The sequence below is a fragment of the Vigna angularis genome, chromosome 3, assembly GCF_016808095.1.
Source record: "Vigna angularis cultivar LongXiaoDou No.4 chromosome 3, ASM1680809v1, whole genome shotgun sequence".
NCBI lineage: Eukaryota > Viridiplantae > Streptophyta > Magnoliopsida > Fabales > Fabaceae > Vigna > Vigna angularis.
In genome coordinates this window covers 31,777,589-31,798,362 of record NC_068972.1, presented here as the reverse complement: position 1 = coordinate 31,798,362, position 20,774 = coordinate 31,777,589, and the positions used below count along the sequence as shown (strand labels likewise).

At 35.1% G+C, this 20,774-nt stretch overlaps 2 protein-coding genes across 2 annotated transcripts; both read right to left on the bottom strand.

The window, feature by feature from the left end:
* Positions 1-8,616, bottom strand: LOC108319812 (uncharacterized). Its single transcript, XM_017551099.2, has 3 exons — positions 7,817-8,616; positions 1,426-1,594; positions 1-716 (listed from the first exon to the last, which is right to left on the bottom strand). The coding sequence occupies exons 1-3, from the start codon at positions 8,591-8,593 to the stop codon at positions 247-249; spliced, it is 1,416 nt and encodes a 471-aa protein (XP_017406588.1). The 5' UTR covers positions 8,594-8,616; the 3' UTR covers positions 1-246.
* Positions 8,617-17,196: 8,580 nt separating this feature from the next.
* On the bottom strand, positions 17,197-20,517 carry LOC108319818 (uncharacterized). Its single transcript, XM_017551106.2, has 3 exons — positions 19,679-20,517; positions 19,100-19,253; positions 17,197-17,825 (listed from the first exon to the last, which is right to left on the bottom strand). The coding sequence occupies exons 1-3, from the start codon at positions 20,387-20,389 to the stop codon at positions 17,365-17,367; spliced, it is 1,326 nt and encodes a 441-aa protein (XP_017406595.1). The 5' UTR covers positions 20,390-20,517; the 3' UTR covers positions 17,197-17,364.
* Between the last annotated feature and the right edge of the window lie 257 nt (positions 20,518-20,774).

Sequence of the window (20,774 nt, the reverse complement as noted above, 5' to 3'; positions counted from 1 at the left end):
TTGAGAATGAAATAAATCAATAACCTTTAAAAACAAAGAAATCTTGGATTTCAAAGGCTATTTAACAATGCAATGGCAACGCTTGCATATGTCTTTAATCCTTCACTGAGAATTGTAATATATATTTCTCCCTTCATTTTGAAAACCCGGCCTCGTAAAAGGAGAATCAAACTGAAATAGAAGGGGAATCGAAGTTTATGAGTTTGACCATGACATTATACATACTTGCTCAGCCTCAGAATTGGCTTATGGTTCAGTTTGTTGATTTTCACTGCTACAACCTTCCACAAGTATTCTCTTCATATGATCGACTAGTCCCTCAATCTGCTCTATTGAATGCAGGGGCCATGGATATATACAAGCACAATCCAACTTTCCATTCCGTATGGTATCAAATAAGGCTAAGGATGGGCCAACACCATGAGCAGAAGCACAGCCCACAAAGTCTTCCAAACCAATCTCCCCATCCATTTCACCCGAGTCAACAAAGATAGGATCTTCGAACACAGAGATCAAGGCAGTTCTAAGTGACGATGAAGGTGTCAAACCGGGGTTCTCAATAGCCTTGCACATGAGGTAGTTCAGGTCAGACATGTCTGAAAAATGCTTGTTGCAGTTCATAGCATTTACAAAGGAGGTATAGCTTCTCTTTGCCAACTCCCATAAGGTTTCTTCAGCCACGTCATGTGTGTTCAGGATGGCGGAATGATAAAATCCTGAATCAAACAATGGGAAGCATTGGCAGCAGAATGTTAAAATTATACCAAGAAATTAAAAAATGTATAAAATTCCTTTGTACGCTCGGATTATTAATAATTAAAAAAAAAATTAAAACTCCAGTGCCTTAGAGGTACCCAATTTCATAGCTTTCATATTTCAAAAGAACAAGCATCAGGAAATTATCTAATCTGTCATGAATCAACTATCCCAAAAACTTAGACTGAGACATTTGGATAGTTTTATGTTATATCCCGAACACGACTAATTAATTAACTTACTTGCAACAATGATAGGAAAAAGTTTGATTTCAATAGTACAAGGAGCAGCCTTCCTTTCCTGTCCATCCAAGGAATGCTTTTACCACTCTCTAAAAACTAAAATAACATAAAAGAATTCAAAACACATGGAACACTGACAAGGTTTGATATTTGCTTATTTTGCAGCTGTCACTTTGTAGCCCACTCAAATATATGTGAATTTAATAAGGTCTTGCAGTTTCACTTAAAAATTAGTAGTACATAGAGGAACTAAAAATCTTTATATTATGACAAATAAAAGAAACAATAATCTTTCCAATTTATTACAAATATGAAAGGCTTAAAAATAAAAAGAAGGCATGTATGTATAAATCAGCTGGGTATGATGTCAAAGTAGTAGCAGCAGGATAACTAAGGAAACAAATAATTACTACAAAATATGGCTTACCAGCATGGTTGCTGGGAAGGACAGGATCAAGAAGTGAGCGGCAATCAACAAGTGTTACAACAGCATACTTTTCTCTTTGATAATTAGGAAGGCCTTTAGAGGTCCATGATGCCATCATTCCGGCTGCTGCAAGTGCCCCACAAAGTTTAATTCCTCTGGACTTGCATCCCTGCATGGTCATTCACACTTAACTTAATTTATCAAATTAATTAGACCATAAGCAAAAAAGGAGAACAGACTCTAGAGTAGATGCCATATTCACATTTCATGCTAGCATTTGAGTTGTTTATCCTCTTTGACATGTTTTCGCTTCAATATTTGCTGGAAATGCGTTGACACAAAAAATATTACCATAATTGGGTTAAAAGAACTATATCCATTCATTTTCAAAGTTTAGGAAAAAAAAATTATCAAAGTTTCGGATAAAGATGAATTCCAATTTCACATCAAAGTTGAGAGACTAAAATACTATTAACCTAAAATGTTCTTACACAACTTGTGAGTTTCAAAATTGGTCATTGATAATATTTTGTGCACACATTTATAGCTTTATTGTACATAGAAAGCACTTTCCTTATGCTTTATTTCCATTTTTTTTAACTCATTTCGTTCTAGTAATAATAAATTAGGTTCAATGAATATATTTGTTTTAATTTTGTATTTTCAGCAAATTTAACATTTCCTTATTGTCTTGGCCATAACAATGTTTATAGATATAAATTTATTTTATTCTTGTTGCATTAGATTTTACATTTGTAGGACTTTAAAATGTGTAAGAACCTAGAAAATAGAGTATTATAGTAGATAGGTGCATTAAAATAATGAGACCAAGTATTTTATTATAAAATAATCTTATAATATAAGTAGAACTTTCTAAAGCTCGGTTCATTATCTAAAATACTTCTATCTCTCTAAAACACTGTTCTCTTTGCTTTCTCTCACTTCTCTCTACTATTTCTCACCTTTGGGTCATTTGTTCGACGATCAGGAAGTGTCTAGGCGATCCTGGTGTCGAGAGCTACCTTTTCAACCGGAGTTTCATTCCTCTTTTCGAGGTTTTCTTCAATCGGTGATCATACTGAGATTTTGTCTTTGCATGTGAAGAAAGTTCCTCTTTCTTGATTCTTAGCTCAATTTAGGTTCTAAGGTTGGCTTTCTATCACCAATCGGTGATTTGTAGATATTTCTAGAGTTTCCTTGCGGTGCAATCAACTGTCGGGGTTTTATAGAGCTGTCCAGATTTCTCTAAGGTAAGGGAAGCTAGATTTACTTTAATTTGTGGTTAAAGTTTGTATGTGTGATGAATTTATGAGTATTGGGTTATTTGAATTGAATTGAGGTTTTAGGGTAGACGTTTTATGTGTAAATTGTCTATTTTGAGTATGGATTGATGAATGGTGTTTATGAACTAAATTGGATGATGTTTGGACTGTGATGGAATGTATTATATGTTGGAAATTTGTGATAAGAAGGTTTGGTGATGAGTAGGCATAGTTTACATTTGGTTTTGGGTTAGTTTTGAGGAAGTGGAGTAGTGAAATTTGGAATCTGGGGTTGTGTACTCAAATGGTCAGTTGCAATGGTTTAGGTAAGTTATTTGGGACTTGCTAGAGCCCCTAAGTTGTTTAAAACTGTGCCAAAAGTGGTAGAACGGGATTTGGGTCTATAAGTTGTTGTTTTTGGAGTGCAAGATGGTTAGTGAACACTTTAGAATGATGCTAGGATAGTTTAGGCACACTTAGTTTAGTAGAATTTGGTGTATAACACAATCTAAGAGGGTTAGAAGTTGGGCAAAATTGTTGGAATTGGTAAATTTGGTATAGATTGCGTAATTTTGCAGATTTTGTGTTGTAGATTATGCAGACTCGCTAAGCGAGTGGAGTCGCTCAATGAGTGGTCGTGGAGGTTGGCTCACTGTTTGAGGATTCACACAGCGAGAAGGTACACTGAGCGAATGGTTGAGGTCTGGGAGCATTGACAATTTTATTCGATCAGCGAATGGTTGCGCTCAACGTGTGTTTGGAGGGTCTGAACCACTGTCTGGACTTTTGCATAGCGAATTGGGGTGCTAAGAAAGAGGTTGGGGTCTGGTACCACTGGTGATTTTATTCGCACAGCGAGTTGGGTCGCTAAGCGAGCGGTTTGGAGGTTGGGGTTACTATCAGTGGATTCGCACAACGAGCTGGGCCACTGTGTGAATAAAGTCTGTGGTTGCTCAGCGAGTGGTTGCGCTGAGCGACTGTTCCAGGTTATCATGCATTTTTTTCTCCTTTGTTCCTTATTGGTTGAAGTAATGAACTTGATTTATTTGTGGATAATGTATGATTATGTATGAATTTTATATGAGTATGAAAGTAAGGTTTATGGTTTCAAATGGTGTGGAAGAGAATTCCAAGGAGGAATTTCTCAGTGGTGATTGTCAAGTTTGTAAGTATGAATATGGGAAGCTCGGTCTTGGGGTTCATCCTGACATTCTAATGGTCACCTATTCTCAAGTAGAGAAAGGTGAGGCATGTCGTGAGAATAGCGGGAGGTCCTAGCCTAGGGGCTTTTCCTTGGCCTAAGGTGAGTGATAATGAACTAACCTTGTGTGGTAGCTTGGGGTGGACTAGTTGTTTCACCACAACAAGTGCACGAACTACCATAGCTACATATTCATACTAATCCGGATGGTCAAGTCAAGGGTTGGTTAAATATAAAGTTAGTTTGGTTTAATATGGTTGTGTTATCTTACTTGAAAGCTTAATTGTATTAATATATAATTACTTTTTTTTTCTTCTAGCTTACCCTTCTATCTGTGATTGTGTTGTATGGTTTTCCTTACTTTCTCTCTTTGCTATGATCATCCTATGGGTGTGAGCAGAAGGAGATGAGGTGTCCCTGGAGCAGGCTCTCGATGGAAGTGATGTTACGGAGTAGCTATCTTCATAGTTGTAGTTTGTAAATAGTTTTGTTGTAGGATGTTTGTATATAAAGTCTAAATTTTATAGTTATTTTGGGATGACGGTAAGATTTTACTTTCTATGATAGTTAGTAACTGTCTTATCGTATCCTTATTATGATGACTCTTTCATATAGTATTATACTATATTTTGGGATGTTACAAAATGGACATATGGTTTTTTGCATTTATAGTTCTATGTTATTTTTTACTATTGTTAGATATATTATCTTTATTTTATATTTATCTTTTATTTTTAGTTAGTTTTTTATTATTTTAGGCTTATCCCATATTTCTTCTATTATAAATAGAGGATCCTATGTGCATATTCAACACAAGGAAGATTAATCTCATATATAATTCTCATTATATTCAACATGGTATCAAAACCTAAGATTCTTTTGAGGAAAAAATTTATGTTGGCTCTATCAATACACCTGCCGCTGCCGGCGGTGATGCCATCGTCTACTGCCATTGTTTATCGTTACCACTACTGATGTTTCAGTTTCGACCGGCGATCACACGATTTTGATTGTCTTGGCTAAATAACCACCTTATAGTAAATGACGCCTTCTTTGAACCTCCTACGCGCTCTTAACACCTTTTGAAATTGTGAATCTGCTCTCTTTTTTTCATCGTGCATGGTAGCACATCTCGTCTCCTCTTAGGCAACGATTTAGAGCATCAAGGTCGTTCTTTTCTGTAAGTTGTCGCACGTCCTGTCTCCTTTCAGGCAGTTATTTAGTGTATCGAGGTTGATTTGTTTCCTTTTTCAGGTGTCTTGATTGAAAAATCTAAGATTTTTAAGGTTTCTCTCTCCTATTCATCCATGACTTCTTCTACTGGTGTCTCTTTTGACCTTCTTTATCCACTGGATGTCAACAATGCATTCCTCAACGGCGATTTGTAAGAAGAGATTTAAATGGAGCAACCTCCCAGATTTGTTGCTCAGGGGAGTCTTTTGGGTTGATATTTCGTCTTTTTTGTCGTCTTGCAAATCATTAGTAATTTGGTATCACTCGAGTGCAGATGCAGATATTTTCGCTAAATCTTTATGGATTATATTAGTAACAAGCTTGGTACATACGATTTGTATGCACTAGCTTAAGGAGAAGTGTTAGATACATTATCTTTATTTTATATTTATCTTTTATCTTTAGTTAGTTTGTAATTATTTCTTATTTGTATTTTAGGCTTAGCCCATATTTCTTCTATTATAAACAGAGGACCCTATGTGTATATTTAATACAAGGGAGATTAATCTCATACATAATTTTCACTATATTCAACTACGATTTTGAGAAATTGGGATAGATTTGCTGAATTTTTGTAAAGAAAGCCATACAGATTTGTTTTACCTTGCTTTTTCTTGGATTTTTGAAATAGGACTTATAGACCTAGTTATAGCTCACATTTAACTTCATATTACTTCAGATTTTAAAGTATATATAGCCTAAGTGTTCTCTAATATTTAGTTTTCAATTTCAAAAGTTATCTTTTAATTGATAGATTATGTTCTATATTGCAAAAAAGTTTATTGGAACTAAGACTCTTTGGCTTCATAAATAACATTAAAAATCAAGCATATTTTGGGTAATAATACATATACATCATATGTGACCAAAATTTTAAAAGTCTACTATAAAGATACGAAGTGACAGCAACACATTAATATGACCAACTTCGAAAACAAAAGTTAGGAACAGAATTTGGTATTAGAACAAAAGTTTGTGGACCACCCCTGTTATCCATAACTCGGATTACAACAACACATAAATATGACCAATTTTGAGAACGAAAGTTAGGTATAGAGTTGGGTATTTGCACAATGCGAACCACTCCATCCCGTGTGGATACAGATTTTCCTTTTTTGGTAAAGTTTAAACATAGGTAATTTGAGAGAGTTGGCCTATCCCAACCTTTAGGCGGAGACAATCCATTTCAACCTTCAATCTAGGGATGGTTCATCTTGACTTTTGATTGGGGATCTAAGGATGGTTCATCTTGACTTTTGATTGGGGACTACCATCATGACCTTTAATTTAGGTTGGTTTGTGTCAGCCTTTAGCCTAGGCGAGGTTGTTTTAGTCTTCAGACCATGACGACTCATCTTGAGCTTTAGTCTAGGATATTGTGTCTCGGTCTTTAACTTAGACTGACTCATCTCAACCTTTAATTTGGATTGATTCACCTTGACTTTCAATTCGAGTTAATCTATCTTAACCTTCAGGCTCAACCGGGCCTAGGTTGAGTCTATCCTCATTATCTTGAGCCTATCCTCATTATTGGGTTTGGCCCGTTTATGGTATCCTTCTAACTTTGATCTTCTACCTTTGATCTAGACTAGATTAAAGGTGTAATGTTTTAAGAGTTAATTGAAGTGTTGTTGGGATCAAATCCTAACTCACATTGAAAGGAAGCTTTGGAGATTGGAACTTTATTTTGCCCCCTTATTTGGTGGTCCTAGCTCTATGTTTTATATCTAATCTATACAACCGTTGGGGTAAATCACGTCATTACGTCTAATTGTTATGTAAAAGAAATGTTATACATCTTTTCCGTTATACTGAACCGTTTAACGTGCAAGTTTTACAGGACGGTTGTGGTTTGTAAAAGTTAAAACACAAGGACCAGAGTTTATACAAATATACTTAAATGGTCGAACCCATTGACATATCTAGCTATAGCTGTTAGGCAATCATAATAGTGAAAAATAAGTCAAAGAAAAAAGACAACAATATCTTTTATATTGAACATTAACCGCTGTAAATTTAAAAATTAAGTAAAAATATACAGTAATACTTTTATTACGTTAATTAATTAGAAAATCAAGAGAATAAAATAAAAATATTATACTAACTATACTTCTAATTGAATAAGTACAATTATTGTCTTGACTACTTAAATAAATTCTATATTCATAAAAAAAAAAAGTTATATGTATACTATTAGAAGTAATAATTAACTGAGTAAATTATACCGATTTTTAAAAACGTTCACCTATACAATTTCCTTTTTTAAACATTTATAATTAATTTATCTGTAGGGTCACTTCAAACTATTAAAGAACTGAGGAAATTAATATAATTTAAAATAATTTATACGAAAAGTAAGTGCGATATTTTTACAATAGAAAGAAAAAAAAAGAAAAATGAAATATCATTTAGCATGAGAAAAATCTTTAAAAGGATTTATTTTACCTAATTAACTATTCAGTTATATAACTTACCTCAAATAAAAATGGTTGTGCTTCCGGATTAATGAATTAAAAAATATATTTAAAAATGTATAAAAATGCTTTAAAACCCATAAAAAAACACACACGCACACATTTGTATACATTTCATCAAATAAAAAATATATTTTCGTTTAACAAATTCACTGATTAGGATTTCACACCACTACGAAAGCAATGAACAACAAAGAAAGAAGGTTGAGTTGGTAACTCACAGCTAGAAGGTTCTTGGTTTCTTCAACATTCAGTTGCAACCTCACTATCCTCGATCTTCGAGGCGAAGCGGCGTCCACGAAGTTCAAATTCGCGAACCTGAAAGCGTTGAGCGAGTATCCAAGCACGTCCAATCCACGCGCCCAGAAAGGCTTGTGCAACTTCCCCTCGGGTATCAGATCCTCGATTGCAGAACTCACCTTCTCCTCCCCAATATTGCCGGTTCCGTCGTCGGAGAAGAGGCGCAGGAGCTCCATGAGCAGCGCCACAGCTGCGGCGCGGTCGCACGCGGAGGTGTGGAGGCGGAGGAACACGGCGAAACGGTCGTGGGAGAGGGTAAAGACGGAGGCGTAGAGCACGTCGAGGTCACGTGGCTCATAATCGCGCCAAGTGTCGAGGTTCATCTGGTCCTCGAGGAGTGTGTGAAAGGGATCATCGCGACCATTGGACTGGGCCTGGACGATGCTAGCCGTTGAAGCGAGATCGAAGTGTTCGACTTGGACGTTGGGTGAGGCAGGGATGAGGAAGTGGAAGGTGTTGGTGGAGGGGTCGAGGTGGAGCTTGGAGCGGAGGATAGGATGGGAATTCTGGAGATTGTGGAGGGCATTTTTGAGAATAGTGATTTCGGGTGGTTTCGAGAGGAGGAGGCTGAGCACGGTGACGCCGGTGCCGATGGGAACAGCCTTGCACCAGCTAAACTCATTTCCGCCGACGGGGCGGGATTCGGTGGGCTCGGACGTTTCTGGACTTTGGGCCTCGTTATAGCTGTTTTGGGCCATTTGGATGGAAGTAAAAAGTAACGAGTGAGTGATACAGAGAAGTGGAGAAGGAAGTGAAGGGGGATAAGATAACGTGGAAAATATGTCATCTTCATGGTTTGGGACCACTGTATTTCGTCGAAAAACGATTGTTGCATTAATTCTTTTATTCAACGTGAAATTATCTGGTTCCTTTTAAGTAATGATTTAGGGCTTTTTTAGAAAAGGTAAGCAATATAATAAAAACTATTTAATAAACATTTATAAGATATTTTAGTTTTTAATTTTCAAATCACCGTAAATATGTACTATATATAATTAAAATATATATATATATATATATATATAAAGTAACAAATAGTTGAAAATAATGATACATTAAAAAATTGAAAAAGAAAATACTAGTTGATTTATTAATAATTAATTTTCTTACGACAAAATTCGGATAGAAGGGTGCTTTTCTGGAGTTCTTATGTTGAATAGTTTTTTTTATATTTATATCGGCAGATAAAAGTTTGTGTTCTATTAATGTAACCTCAAATTGATGGTCCTACATACAAAACAAGATGAAAACTCAGTCACGTTTTGGCAGGTAGGGTGGGGTTTGGCGGACTACCTTTCCTTAATAGTATTTGGATTTCAAAGTAGAATTATAGTGAATTTGAGAAAGAAAAAAAAAAGTGAAATGAGATTGTTTGAATTAATAAAACAATATAATAAATATGTTATATTGAAAAAAAAATTTAAAAATATTAAATTATTATTATTTTATTTATAAAATAAATGTAATATAAATATTATTTATTATTATTATTCTTATTATAATAATTATTTTTATTACTTTTGAGATGTTGTATAGGTTTTTTTTTTCTCAAATACAAAGGCATAAAATGGAGGGAGAAGGATAAAAAAAGAGGACAACATAGGTGCTTATTTTTTTTCTTTCAAATGCAGAAGAGACAAATGAAGGGAGAAACATAAAAAAAATGAGGGCACGAGAGTAATTTTACACATCATGATATGATTTCTCACCCTTCCTTCTCATATATAGGAAAACTGTAAACTCATACCCTCTTTTTTTTTTCTGGGTCCTATAAACAGTAAATAACCCGATCCAAACATGCTTATAGAACTCTTCTTTAATAATATTTAGGCTTAATACCTCTTTTGGTCTCTTGAAAGAGGGAGAATGTTCAGAACTGTCCTACCTTCTTTAAAAAGTTCAAAACGATTCCAACTTTTGAAAAAACTAGTCAAGTTAATCATTTTTTGTTACGGCGTCAAATTTCTAACGGTGCAGTTGTCACTCTAGAGAAAACTTTATGACGTGTCTAGTTTATCTGACTGCGTGGCTATGTGAGATTAAAATTGGAAAAATAAATTGGATAAGTGAGGGTGGAGTTGAGGTTGATAATGAACAAGCAATGGATGTGGACAGTGAGTTTGGAGTTGAGGTTCATAGTGTTGGTGGAGTTGAGGTTGAGAGTGAAGAAGTAGTGGAAGTGGACAGTGAGGTTGAAGTTGAGGTTGAGAGTGAAGAAGAAGTGGAATTGGACAGTGAGTGGTGATGAATACGTGGATGAAGACAGTGATAATGAAGCCCAACAAAAAACTAGGGGTTTGTTAGATGATGATTGGGAGTCTGATGTGCTTTTAACTCCAGAAAACAGTGGAAGTGGGGAGGATGTCAGTGAGGATAAAGTATGTGTAGGTCCCTTTTCAAAATATGCGAAACAGAAGTCCATGGCAAATTACAAGTGGCAAGTGGGCACCATATTTAGCGATAAGGATGACTTTAAGGTTGCCATTAGAAGATATGTTGTTCATGCTAGGAGGGCTCTAAAATTTGTGAAAAATGATAACCGTAGGGTGAGAGTCAGATGCATGGGTGGCCAAAGTAAGTTCCCATGGGTAGCTTATTGTGGGTATTTGCCATCACGCAAAATTTGACAATTGAGGAAGATAATTGATACTCATACTTATAGTAGGCAACTTAACATTAAACTGATGAATGCTAAGTGGTTGAGTCAGGAAATAGATAGATCTTTAGTTGACAATCCTAATTTAAAGGTGAACGACATACGTAGTAAAGCATTAAGAAAATGGAATATCAATGTGTCAATATCCAAGGCATGATGGGGAAAGTTAATTGCTACAAGACAACTTGAAGGAGATTTCAAAGAACAATTTAAAAGGATCTATGACTATGGACATGAGTTGTTGAGATGTAACCCAGGGTCAACAGTGAAGGTTAAATTTGACCCTAATAATGGTGGCACAATCTTCCAAAGAATGTATGTTTGTCTCAAAGCTTGTAAAGACAGTTTCATGAGTTGTAGGCCCATTATATGTTTAGATGAGTGTTTTTTGAAAGGTCACTATAAGGGGGAGCTGCTTACTGCTGTTGGTAGGGACCCAAACGACCAAATGCTACCCCTTGCCTATGCAGTAGTAGAAGTGGAGAACAAAGACAGTTGGACCTGGTTTTTGCAATTATTAATTGAAGACCTCGGGGGAAGTGAAGTGTGTGGGAGGTGCATATGGATGTCTGACCAGCAAAAGGTAAATGTAGTACTTATATTCATTTTTAATTTATGCTTTGTTAAAACTTTAAGTTTCATTACTAAATTCATTTGGGCAAGGGTTGGTGCCAGCTATCCAGGACCTTCTTCCTGGGGCAGAACAAAGATTCTGCTTGAGGCACCTCTATGCAAACTTTAGGAAGAGGTTTGGTGGTCAAATATTAAAGAATCTGATGTGGAGGGCTGCCACATGCACATATCCCCAGGCTTGGGAGAGAGAAATGCTGAAAATTAAAGAAGTCAATGTTGAAGCATATAAATACATCATAGGTATTCCCCCAAGGTAAATGTTGTATGTTTATTGCTGGATAACGAATGTAATGAACTTCTATACACCAAGGAAGCCTTCCTTCCTCCACTGGAACAATGTGTTACCAATGAGGACCATTGGTGTTTTGAAGTTAATAATTTTGATGATGTTAAAAAGTGAAGAATAAGAAGACTTCTGTTGTATGAGAGTTTAAAAACATTTCTACATAAGAGAAGACATCAAGACCGAACGGTAAACTTCATGACCAAGACCAAGCAGTCAGGACACGAGCAGTCATGACCAAGAACTTAGGACCGAGCGGTAAAGTTATGACCAAGACCGTGACCGAACGGTCCTATCAAATTAAGGCTGAACGGTCACTCAGTAGTTGAAGGTCGAACGACATATAATAGATAAAGGTCGAACACTGTTCATGGCCGAATACAGCTAGAAGACCGAACGGTCGATAAAGACCGAACACTGTTCATGGTCGAACACAGTTAGAAGACCGAACGGTACCTATATGTAAACAGCCGAACGGTCACTATCAGTCAAAGACCGAACAATATGTAGTAGTTGAAGGCTTGGCAGTGTATAATAGTTCAAGACTGAACACAGGGTCAACACTAGTCAAACACAGTTCAGGACCAAACGAAGTTGAACATTGGCGAAACTTAGTAATATCGATCGGTCACTAACACTGGCCGAACACAAGTTGAAGACCGAACAACGTCAAACTCAAACCGAACAACAAAAGGCAATCAGGGCTCAAACCGAACGGTAGAAGGAGATGAAGAACTGGAACCGATGGGTTGAAGAATAAATATTCTAAATTATTCCAACTCTCGTAGATAATCGATTATCACTTATAATAATCGATTATCATTGGCAGTTGTAATGCGTCTTTTCAGTTTTGGACCAGTAGGCTGTATATACCTTTGCCAAACACTTTAGAAGGTAACTTTTGCGAATTTGAGAATACAGTGAAATCTGAGGAAGTTCTCAAGTGCAAGTTCCTGATCTTGTCAAGTCTTGTGAATAGGAGAAGCTCGCGCTTTGTGTGTCAAAGGTCGGAGCGGTTCTCTTCAAGTTGGCAGAGTTGTTGCTTCCGGTTCATTTGTCGAAGGAAGCTCTTCTAGTTAGTTTGTCGAAGGAAGGTTTTTGCTGCACTCTTCCGGTTCGTTTGTCGAAGGAAGGTATTTTTGTTATTATTATTTTCTATTCACTTTCATTGTAACTGTGAAACTGTTTTAGTGAAAAGGTTAATCACTATTCATAGTGATTAACGACTGGACGTAGAATCTTTTGATTCGAACCAGGAAAAAAATCATTTGTGTCTTAAGGTGTCCACATGGGCATTTAAATGTCATCTCATTTTTTTTTTGCACACCTAGACTGTCGGTCGTTAACGATTTAAATACCGTTTGCAAAAAGAACTAAATTGAACATAAATTACATTCTTTAGGACAACATTGAACAAAAAAAAACACTAGGACCATTTCGAAACAAACCCGAAAAAAATAGGGACCATCAGTGTTGTTAAGCTTAAACTATTATTGAGACCGGAGTCATTCCCAGCTAACACTAAGATATTCTTTGAACACATCGTCACTCATGACTAAACATTAAGTATTATTTAGACCTAATCACTCTTGTCTAAACAATTTGTTTACATAAAGAGTGTGGTTAATTTATCATAAGTCTATTAACTAAAATAGGATAATGTCTAAAGACAAAATACAAGATTAAAAATCACTAATGGAAAATATATTTTTTATAGCAACTTTTTGTACTTGTTGAAATCCACCAAATATAGAAAGTGGCGTCGTGGCAATTTTGTAGATATAAGAAACTTTTCCACACCAGTTATACTGAGAATAGATACAGAAAATGGCGCGGTAACAGTTTGTAAATATAAGGAAACTTTTCTACAACGCTTGCAATCAAAACAGGTATAGAAAGTCTTTTTCCTATACTTGTTAAACTAGAACATGTATAGATTATTTTTCTATACCGGTTAGATATTATAATCGGTATAGATTATTTTACATCTCTATTCAATTTCTCATTTCTCACAATACTTTCTATTATGCGATTTCTTGGTCATTCTCGTTCTCCTTCTTTCTTTCTTTCTCCTTCTCCTTCATTGTCGTTCACTCGTTCTCCTTCTCCTTCATTGTTGAGGCTCTTATTTAGCGTCACTGGTGGCCATTGTTGAAGTTGTTCGTCGTGGTTGAAGTTCTCATCTGTGATGGTTGAAGCTCTCGTCGTGGTTGGTCCTATAGTGCTTCGATACTATGATGGGTTTGTAAATGCGTCCTAGTGTGTGTAATGGTTCGCTGATGTGCATTTCGCCCTTGTCTGCGGTGTGCCCTCATCACGTGGTGAACTTCGTGGTTTGTTGCGTGTTCCTTGGTGTGTTGGTGTGCGTCATGGTGAATAAGGTAAGGAACTTGGTTTGTTGGTTTTACTTATAGTTGTTTGTTTAAGCTTTGTTTAAGTGTTCGTGATCCCTATTGTAGGCATGAGTGGGGTTGGAAAAACCACTTTGGTCCGATTTGTCCATAACGATAGAAAGCGAAAGTTGATATTTAATTTAAAGACATGGGTTTGTGTTTCTGATATATTTGACAGTGTGAAGGTCACAAAAACTATGATAGAGGAAATTATCGAGATGTCTTGTAAAACCTCACACTTTGGGAATTAAAAGCACACTAATATCGTAAGTTTTTTAATAATTTATTTGTTGTGTACACATAATTGATTTTACTAAATTCCATAACACTCATTTCAATGTACATTTAATTTTATTGAGGCATATTCAAGGTTGTAGGGAACATATATCGCCTCTAGAAATAGTTAATCTTTCACACTATAAATACAATTATAAGTTTTATGATACTTTATAATTTTAACTTGTAGTACTCATGTGTCAACCGGGAGCTTTGAGTGTGAAAATTATGTCATGAGGCACATGTAGAAAATTATATTCACAAATGTCGTTTGACTCATGGAATTTGGTAACGTGAACATTTTATAACTGACATCTTAAGCCATTAATATTATAACTTAACTCAAACTATTCATCGTGTAGATATTTGATGACACGTCTCCAATGGAGCAACAGTCATAAATGATGTTCGGGAGCAGTGAGTTGAATTTATTCTAACTATTCGTAGATGATTAATGTATTCAATATTACATTTTGAATTTAGGAATTATTTTATGTGTAACTATGTTAAGTAACTTTTTTAGGTAAATATATTTAGAAACTTTGTTATGTAAATATTACATTGAGTTTAGAAACTATTTTGATGTGTTAATAATCGAAACAATATTGATTATTTTGTTCCTTATTGATTATTTATGTCCATGCTCAAGCTTGAATATGCATTAAATGTACTTTGTGTATCATTAGATACTTTTCCTTAATGCAAATATATGATACACAACTTTTTAATCCTAAGTTAGGTAACTTTCTCCAAAACTAGAGTAAAACATAAGACCTAATAAGAGTAACATCTTCATAGGACTAACATTTTGTCTTTTCTGAAAAGTTAATTGTGTGAAGCAACTTTAGACATATTCTCCAAGAGATTTTGGATATAAAATTTGCACATCTCCAAGGAGACAGACGAAACACTTACACATAAAGAACTAATGCTTATAAAATCATGTTTCATATATTTTGTTGTTAAGCACAATATCAATGCCAAAAATAGTATGATTTATTGAATTGTGCTCTAATGTCTCCCTTTTTTATGGTGCTTAAAACAATAAAGTTTAAATATGCACATTTTACAAAAATAATTTCATCAAATCAAGTTTTCACAAACAAATTTTCATAAAACATAAAATAATGCATAAAGTAAAAGAAATTAAAGAAAATATATTCTCTCTTCTACTTCTTCTTGTTTACTCCCTTTAAACAAACATCATTTGTTTATCTCTTTCATTTAAGTACCCCCTTTATGCTTCTTTTTATTTCTTTTTCTTTTCCTTCTTTTATCTTCATCTCCTAGAAAGCATTTTTTTTTAGTATTTATCTTTCTACTTCCTTTAAGCTTTATCTTTATCTTTCTTAAGCTTTAGTTTTGTACATTTTATCTTAATGTTCTCCATCTTTATCCTTTTTTCAAACTTTTCTTTAGTCTTTATATCTATTTTAAAGACCATTGAAAGATGACCTTAGCCTAACCTTGTGTTTGTGTTAGAAATTTTAACAATTCTAAGAAATTGAAATACATTGTCTTTTAATTACTAACACTTGAATTATCTTTATTTCTTAAATATTTTGTTTGGATGAAGTAATTGAATATCTTGAATATTGATTTTCTTCTTTGGATAAAGCAAATTAATTTCTTTTAAGACAAAATTCTATTTTTAAAATATTTAGCTTGACTTGTGGATCAGGCTAATTCAGTTTAACCTTCTACACGAGTCAACTTATTTCGACCTTCGATCCAAGTCAACTCGTCTACACTCTCGACCATGGTCGACTCTACTCATCATTCGTTTAAGGTTAAATTGGCTCGAGCTTCAGCATCAAAGGTTGAGTTAAGTCAGTTTGAGTCAAAGGGTCGAGCCAAGTCGATTAGGTCGGAAGGTTGAGCTAAATCGTCTAAGTTGGAAGGTTGAGCCGAGTCTACTCCAGCGGAAGGTCTAGCCTAGTTGGTCTAGGACAAAGGTCAAGACTAGTCAATCCTAAGTAAAGGTTAAGACTAGTCGGTCCTAGCCTAAGGTCTTGAAGATTTGGCTTTGATAGAAGGAAAAGATAAGTTGACCTTGGTCGAAGATAAAGATGAGTCAATCATTGAGATGAGTTAGACTAAGACAATGGTTGAGAAAAGTCGGTGTGAACCGAAGGTCAAGCTGAGTAGGCTTGGGTAAAAGGTCGAGCCTCGAGTTGAGCAAAGTTTACTCAGGAAAAGACAATTGACACAAGTCAAACATGACCAAATTTCGAGACAACTCAAATCTGGTTGAAGTAGAGACGAGTTGACCCTTGCTAAAGTTTGAGATGAGTCGATTCAGGCAAGATGATTCAATCCTAGTCGAAGGTCAAGCTAAGTCAACCTAACAATCTCAAGACATTCAACCTTCGACAAAGATCGAGACAAATCAATCTTAATCAAAGTTTGAGACGAGTCGACCTTAATTAAAATTTGAGACAAGTCGAACTTGGTTAATGTTTAAGACGAATCAACATGGACCAGTGGTCAAACTAAATAAAACAATACAACAACACGTTGAAGATTACATATAAGTTACAACATTACCTACAAGATATTTTATATCAAACCAATATTATATTCTTTTTCTTTCTTTTATCTTTTTAATATTTTGATTCTTATAACTTATTCCATTAAGTACACTTTTAATAAGTTTCTCAATGATTGCATGTATCTTGTAACATTATCTGCGGAATATTACATCTTATATCCGACCAAATGTTATCTTCTTCTTTTTTTCTTTTATCTTTTGCAATACATGGGATCATTAATAATAAAATTCCAAAATGAACAAAAATCTCATATTGACTATTTTTATACTTTTTCAAAAAAATTATATACCAAAGTATCTTCCAAGCGGTTAACATGGATAGTGAGCCTAACCCGCATAAAATTATGGGTCTTATCCATATTTTTGCGTATAATTAAGTTCAAATTCCTACCATCGAAAAATTGTATTTAATGTAAGGGCATTGATTATCTTTTAGTACGATGATAAACCCTAATAATGATGAAATCAATAATACATTACAATATGTGAATTAAATTAAAATTAATAAAGAGTGAAGTATCAATGTATAATAAATAACAGGTGCCAAATGCATAATATATGATCCGTACCTAATAAAATAAGCTCTTATATAAATAAACTAAATTAAGAATTTAATGTAACAAATATAAAAATGACAAGTTTTTAACTATAAATGTCCATAGAGAAATCGAGGAGAATTATTCCGTGTATCCGTTTGCAGCTTCAACGAGGATAGCCTTCATCTTCCCAACAAGCTCCTGCATCAGCTCCCGCGAGTGCAACGGCGCCGGGTAGACGCACACACAATCCAAACTCCCATCCCTAATGGTGTCAAAAATAGCGATGGAGGGTCCCACACCGTGCACGGAGGCGCACCCCATGTAGTCCTCAACCCCGATCTCGCGCTGCTTGGCGCCGCCGTTGTCCACCACGGTCTCCTCAAAGACCGACATCAAGGAGGTCCTGAGCGACGCGGCGGGCGTCAAGCTAGGGTTCTCTATTGCCCTGCACATGAGAAAGTTCAAATCTGCCATGTCTGAAAAATGCTTGTTGCAGTTTTTGGACTGGGCGAGCGTTTGGTAAGTCCTCTTGGCTAGCTCCCATAGGGTTTCCCCTCCCTTCATCTCGTGCGAATTCAGAATGGCGGAGTGGTAAAATCCTGAACATTGCAAGCCCTTTCTCGTCAGTGGAAACATTTTTTGTTTCAATTAATACAGGACTTCCAACGTTTTTATTATTCCTTTTAATGCTCCTTTTGTCTTTGCCCTGTCGTTGTATTCCGGTCATTCTCACTGTTTTAGGATATTTAGACAATTTACACCTCTCGTTTTTTCTTGGATAGAATTGTTGGTGGGCTTATTTATTTTGGTGGGAACACTGCTATATCTATCTCCTTACAAATATCAAAGATAAAATAATAATGATAATAATATATTTATATATAAAAAATATTTTTTCATATTTTTTTATTTTATTCTTTAAATAAATATTCTTTTAGATTAAAATAATTTTTTTATAAATTTTACATTTTAAGATATTTTTTATTTGAATTTAACTATTTCTTTTTCAATTTTATTATTTATCTATTTTTTAATTATAAAATTACTTACAAAATAAATAAAAACTTTTACAATAAAATTAAAAAATTATTTTACTTTAATAATTACAATAGTAAATAATAATAATAATTTTATTATTATTTATTATCATAAAAAATATAAATACGTTTTTTTACTATTTTTTATGTCAATAATATTTTTCTTTGTGTTAACATTTTTTTAATTTTACCTTTCAAATGATATTTCTATATTTAACTATTTTTTTAGTCGTTTCTTTTACATTTAATTTTTTTTAATATAAATAAATAAAAATTATGTATAATTAAATTGCATAAATTATTTATATTTGTTTTATAATTATATTAATTATTTATATTTGTTTTATAATTATATTTTTATTATTTTTTATGATAAAAAAAATTAATACATGTATTTTACGCCATAATAGTAATAATAGTATGATTAAATTTTTCTTGTCAACCGTCCACTCTCAATTAGAAACATATTTATTTATTGTCGTTTATAGTAAAGAAGGTTAATGGCGGAGACCATCTTCTTACTGGAACAGAAAACAAAACTGTAATATCAACTTCGCAATTAATTCATGGGAAGATAGATCACTTTCGTACTTTATACATATAAAAGAAAAAACGCTAATGATACGATGAGGAGACTGGTTTTTCTAACAAAGTTTTACTAGGTAGGATGTTGGTTCTAACATGGTGTATTTGTTTCACTGGTTCAACAACTTATGAGGGAGAAACTTACGAGAACAGATTAATAGGATGAATTGAAAAAATATGATTGTGTAAGTAATTGATTTGATAAAAGCGGAAAGTGAATCATTAATCAGAAATCTGTGCAGTATACTTACCAAAATTGTCAGTGAGGGGCGATTGAAGACTGGATCGGCAATCGGTGAGGGTTACGACTCCATACTTCTTGGACCTCATTTTTGAGCCATGGGTAGCCATTAACCCCGCAGCAACCAGTGCTCCACACAGTTTTATCCCACTCAACTTGCAACCCTGTAAAACTCATTCTGTGTTACTGAAAATCCTAGCTTTTCAAATTAGGTCAGGGTAAGTAACTTTATTGATTTTTATAAAAGTTATTAGATAATAAATGATCTCACTGTTTATACTTGAATTCTAATCATTTTAGGCACCCAAATCAAGGTATTTTCTCCATCTTTCCTTCTGAGAAAACTTGTAATTGACTAATCGCATTTATTACGTTTACCATCCATTCATTTTATCCCACCCGTCTCACCCGTAATAACTGCGTTTAGGTGTGAAAACATTATTACCATAGAGTAAAATTGTATAAAAGATTGCTAAGATATTTTCTCGAAAATAGTGTGTTTATTATTTTGAATTGTTGAGGGGTGTTATTTTGTCTGTTGGTATCAGTGTAATGTATGATGAGAAAGATGAGATGAGTGTAAGCTTACCGCTAGAACTCCCTTGGTCTCGTTTTGGTTGAGTTGCAACCTAACCACCTGCGAAAACCTAGGGTTTTTGGCGTCAACAAACTTCAAATTGGACAGCCTGAGAGAGTTGAGCGAGTACGCCAGCATGTCAAGGCCACGTGTCCAGACAGGCTTCTTGCCCTTGCCACGTGGCACGAGATCTTCAATGGCCAGACTAGGTTCGTCTTTATGATTACTGTTGTCCTGGCCAGCGCCGTGATCTCCTTCCATCAGAGTAAGTAACTCCCTGAGAAGTAACAGCGCGGTGGTACGGTCACATGCGGAGACATGGAGTCTCAGTGCTACCACCCAAGTGTTGGCGTTGGGGAGAGTGTAGACGGTGGCGAAGAAGACGTGGTCGTCGTTGGAGTCGTGCCACGTGTTGCGGTTGAGTTCGAGTTCGAGGATCTGAGTAAGGGGGTCGGAGACATTAGCGGGGAGGGCGAGGGAGGTTAGTGTGAAGGAGGAGGTTGGGGAGGTGAGGAAGGAGAATGTGTTGTTGTTGTTGTGTAGGAGTCGGGACCTAAGGATTGGGTGGGAGGTTTGGAGGCTTCGGAGGGAAGCTTGGAGGTGGGAGATGTCGGGGGCCTTGGAGGTTCGGAGGGCGAGGACGGCGATCCCGGTGCCGCCGCGGACGGCGCGGCACCAGCTGTGCTCGGTGTCGCCGACGGTTCGGGAGTTTGGGTGGACCATGGTGCTATGTATGTAAATATGTGTGTGGACCTGTGATTGGTTTGTATTGGGATGAGTACAAGAAGAATGCAATGGAGTATTTATAACGATGCGTCTGGCTTGCTGCTTCAAAAGGAAATAAAGGGACGGAAGACAAGAAGAGAGGGATGGATGGATGTTTTGTTTCAACTTTAAATAATACGAGTTATTCAATTTAAGATCATTATTTAAAAAATCGATAATAAATATGTCAAGTTCATAAATTACAAGTTTAATTAATTTGAAGTCCTTACGAATAATTTAAATATTTTGAATTATGTTGCTGTTTAATATCTTTTTTCTATAGATATTTAATTTTTTATATTTTTTAATTTTATCTATACTATTTAATATTCAAGTTAATTAG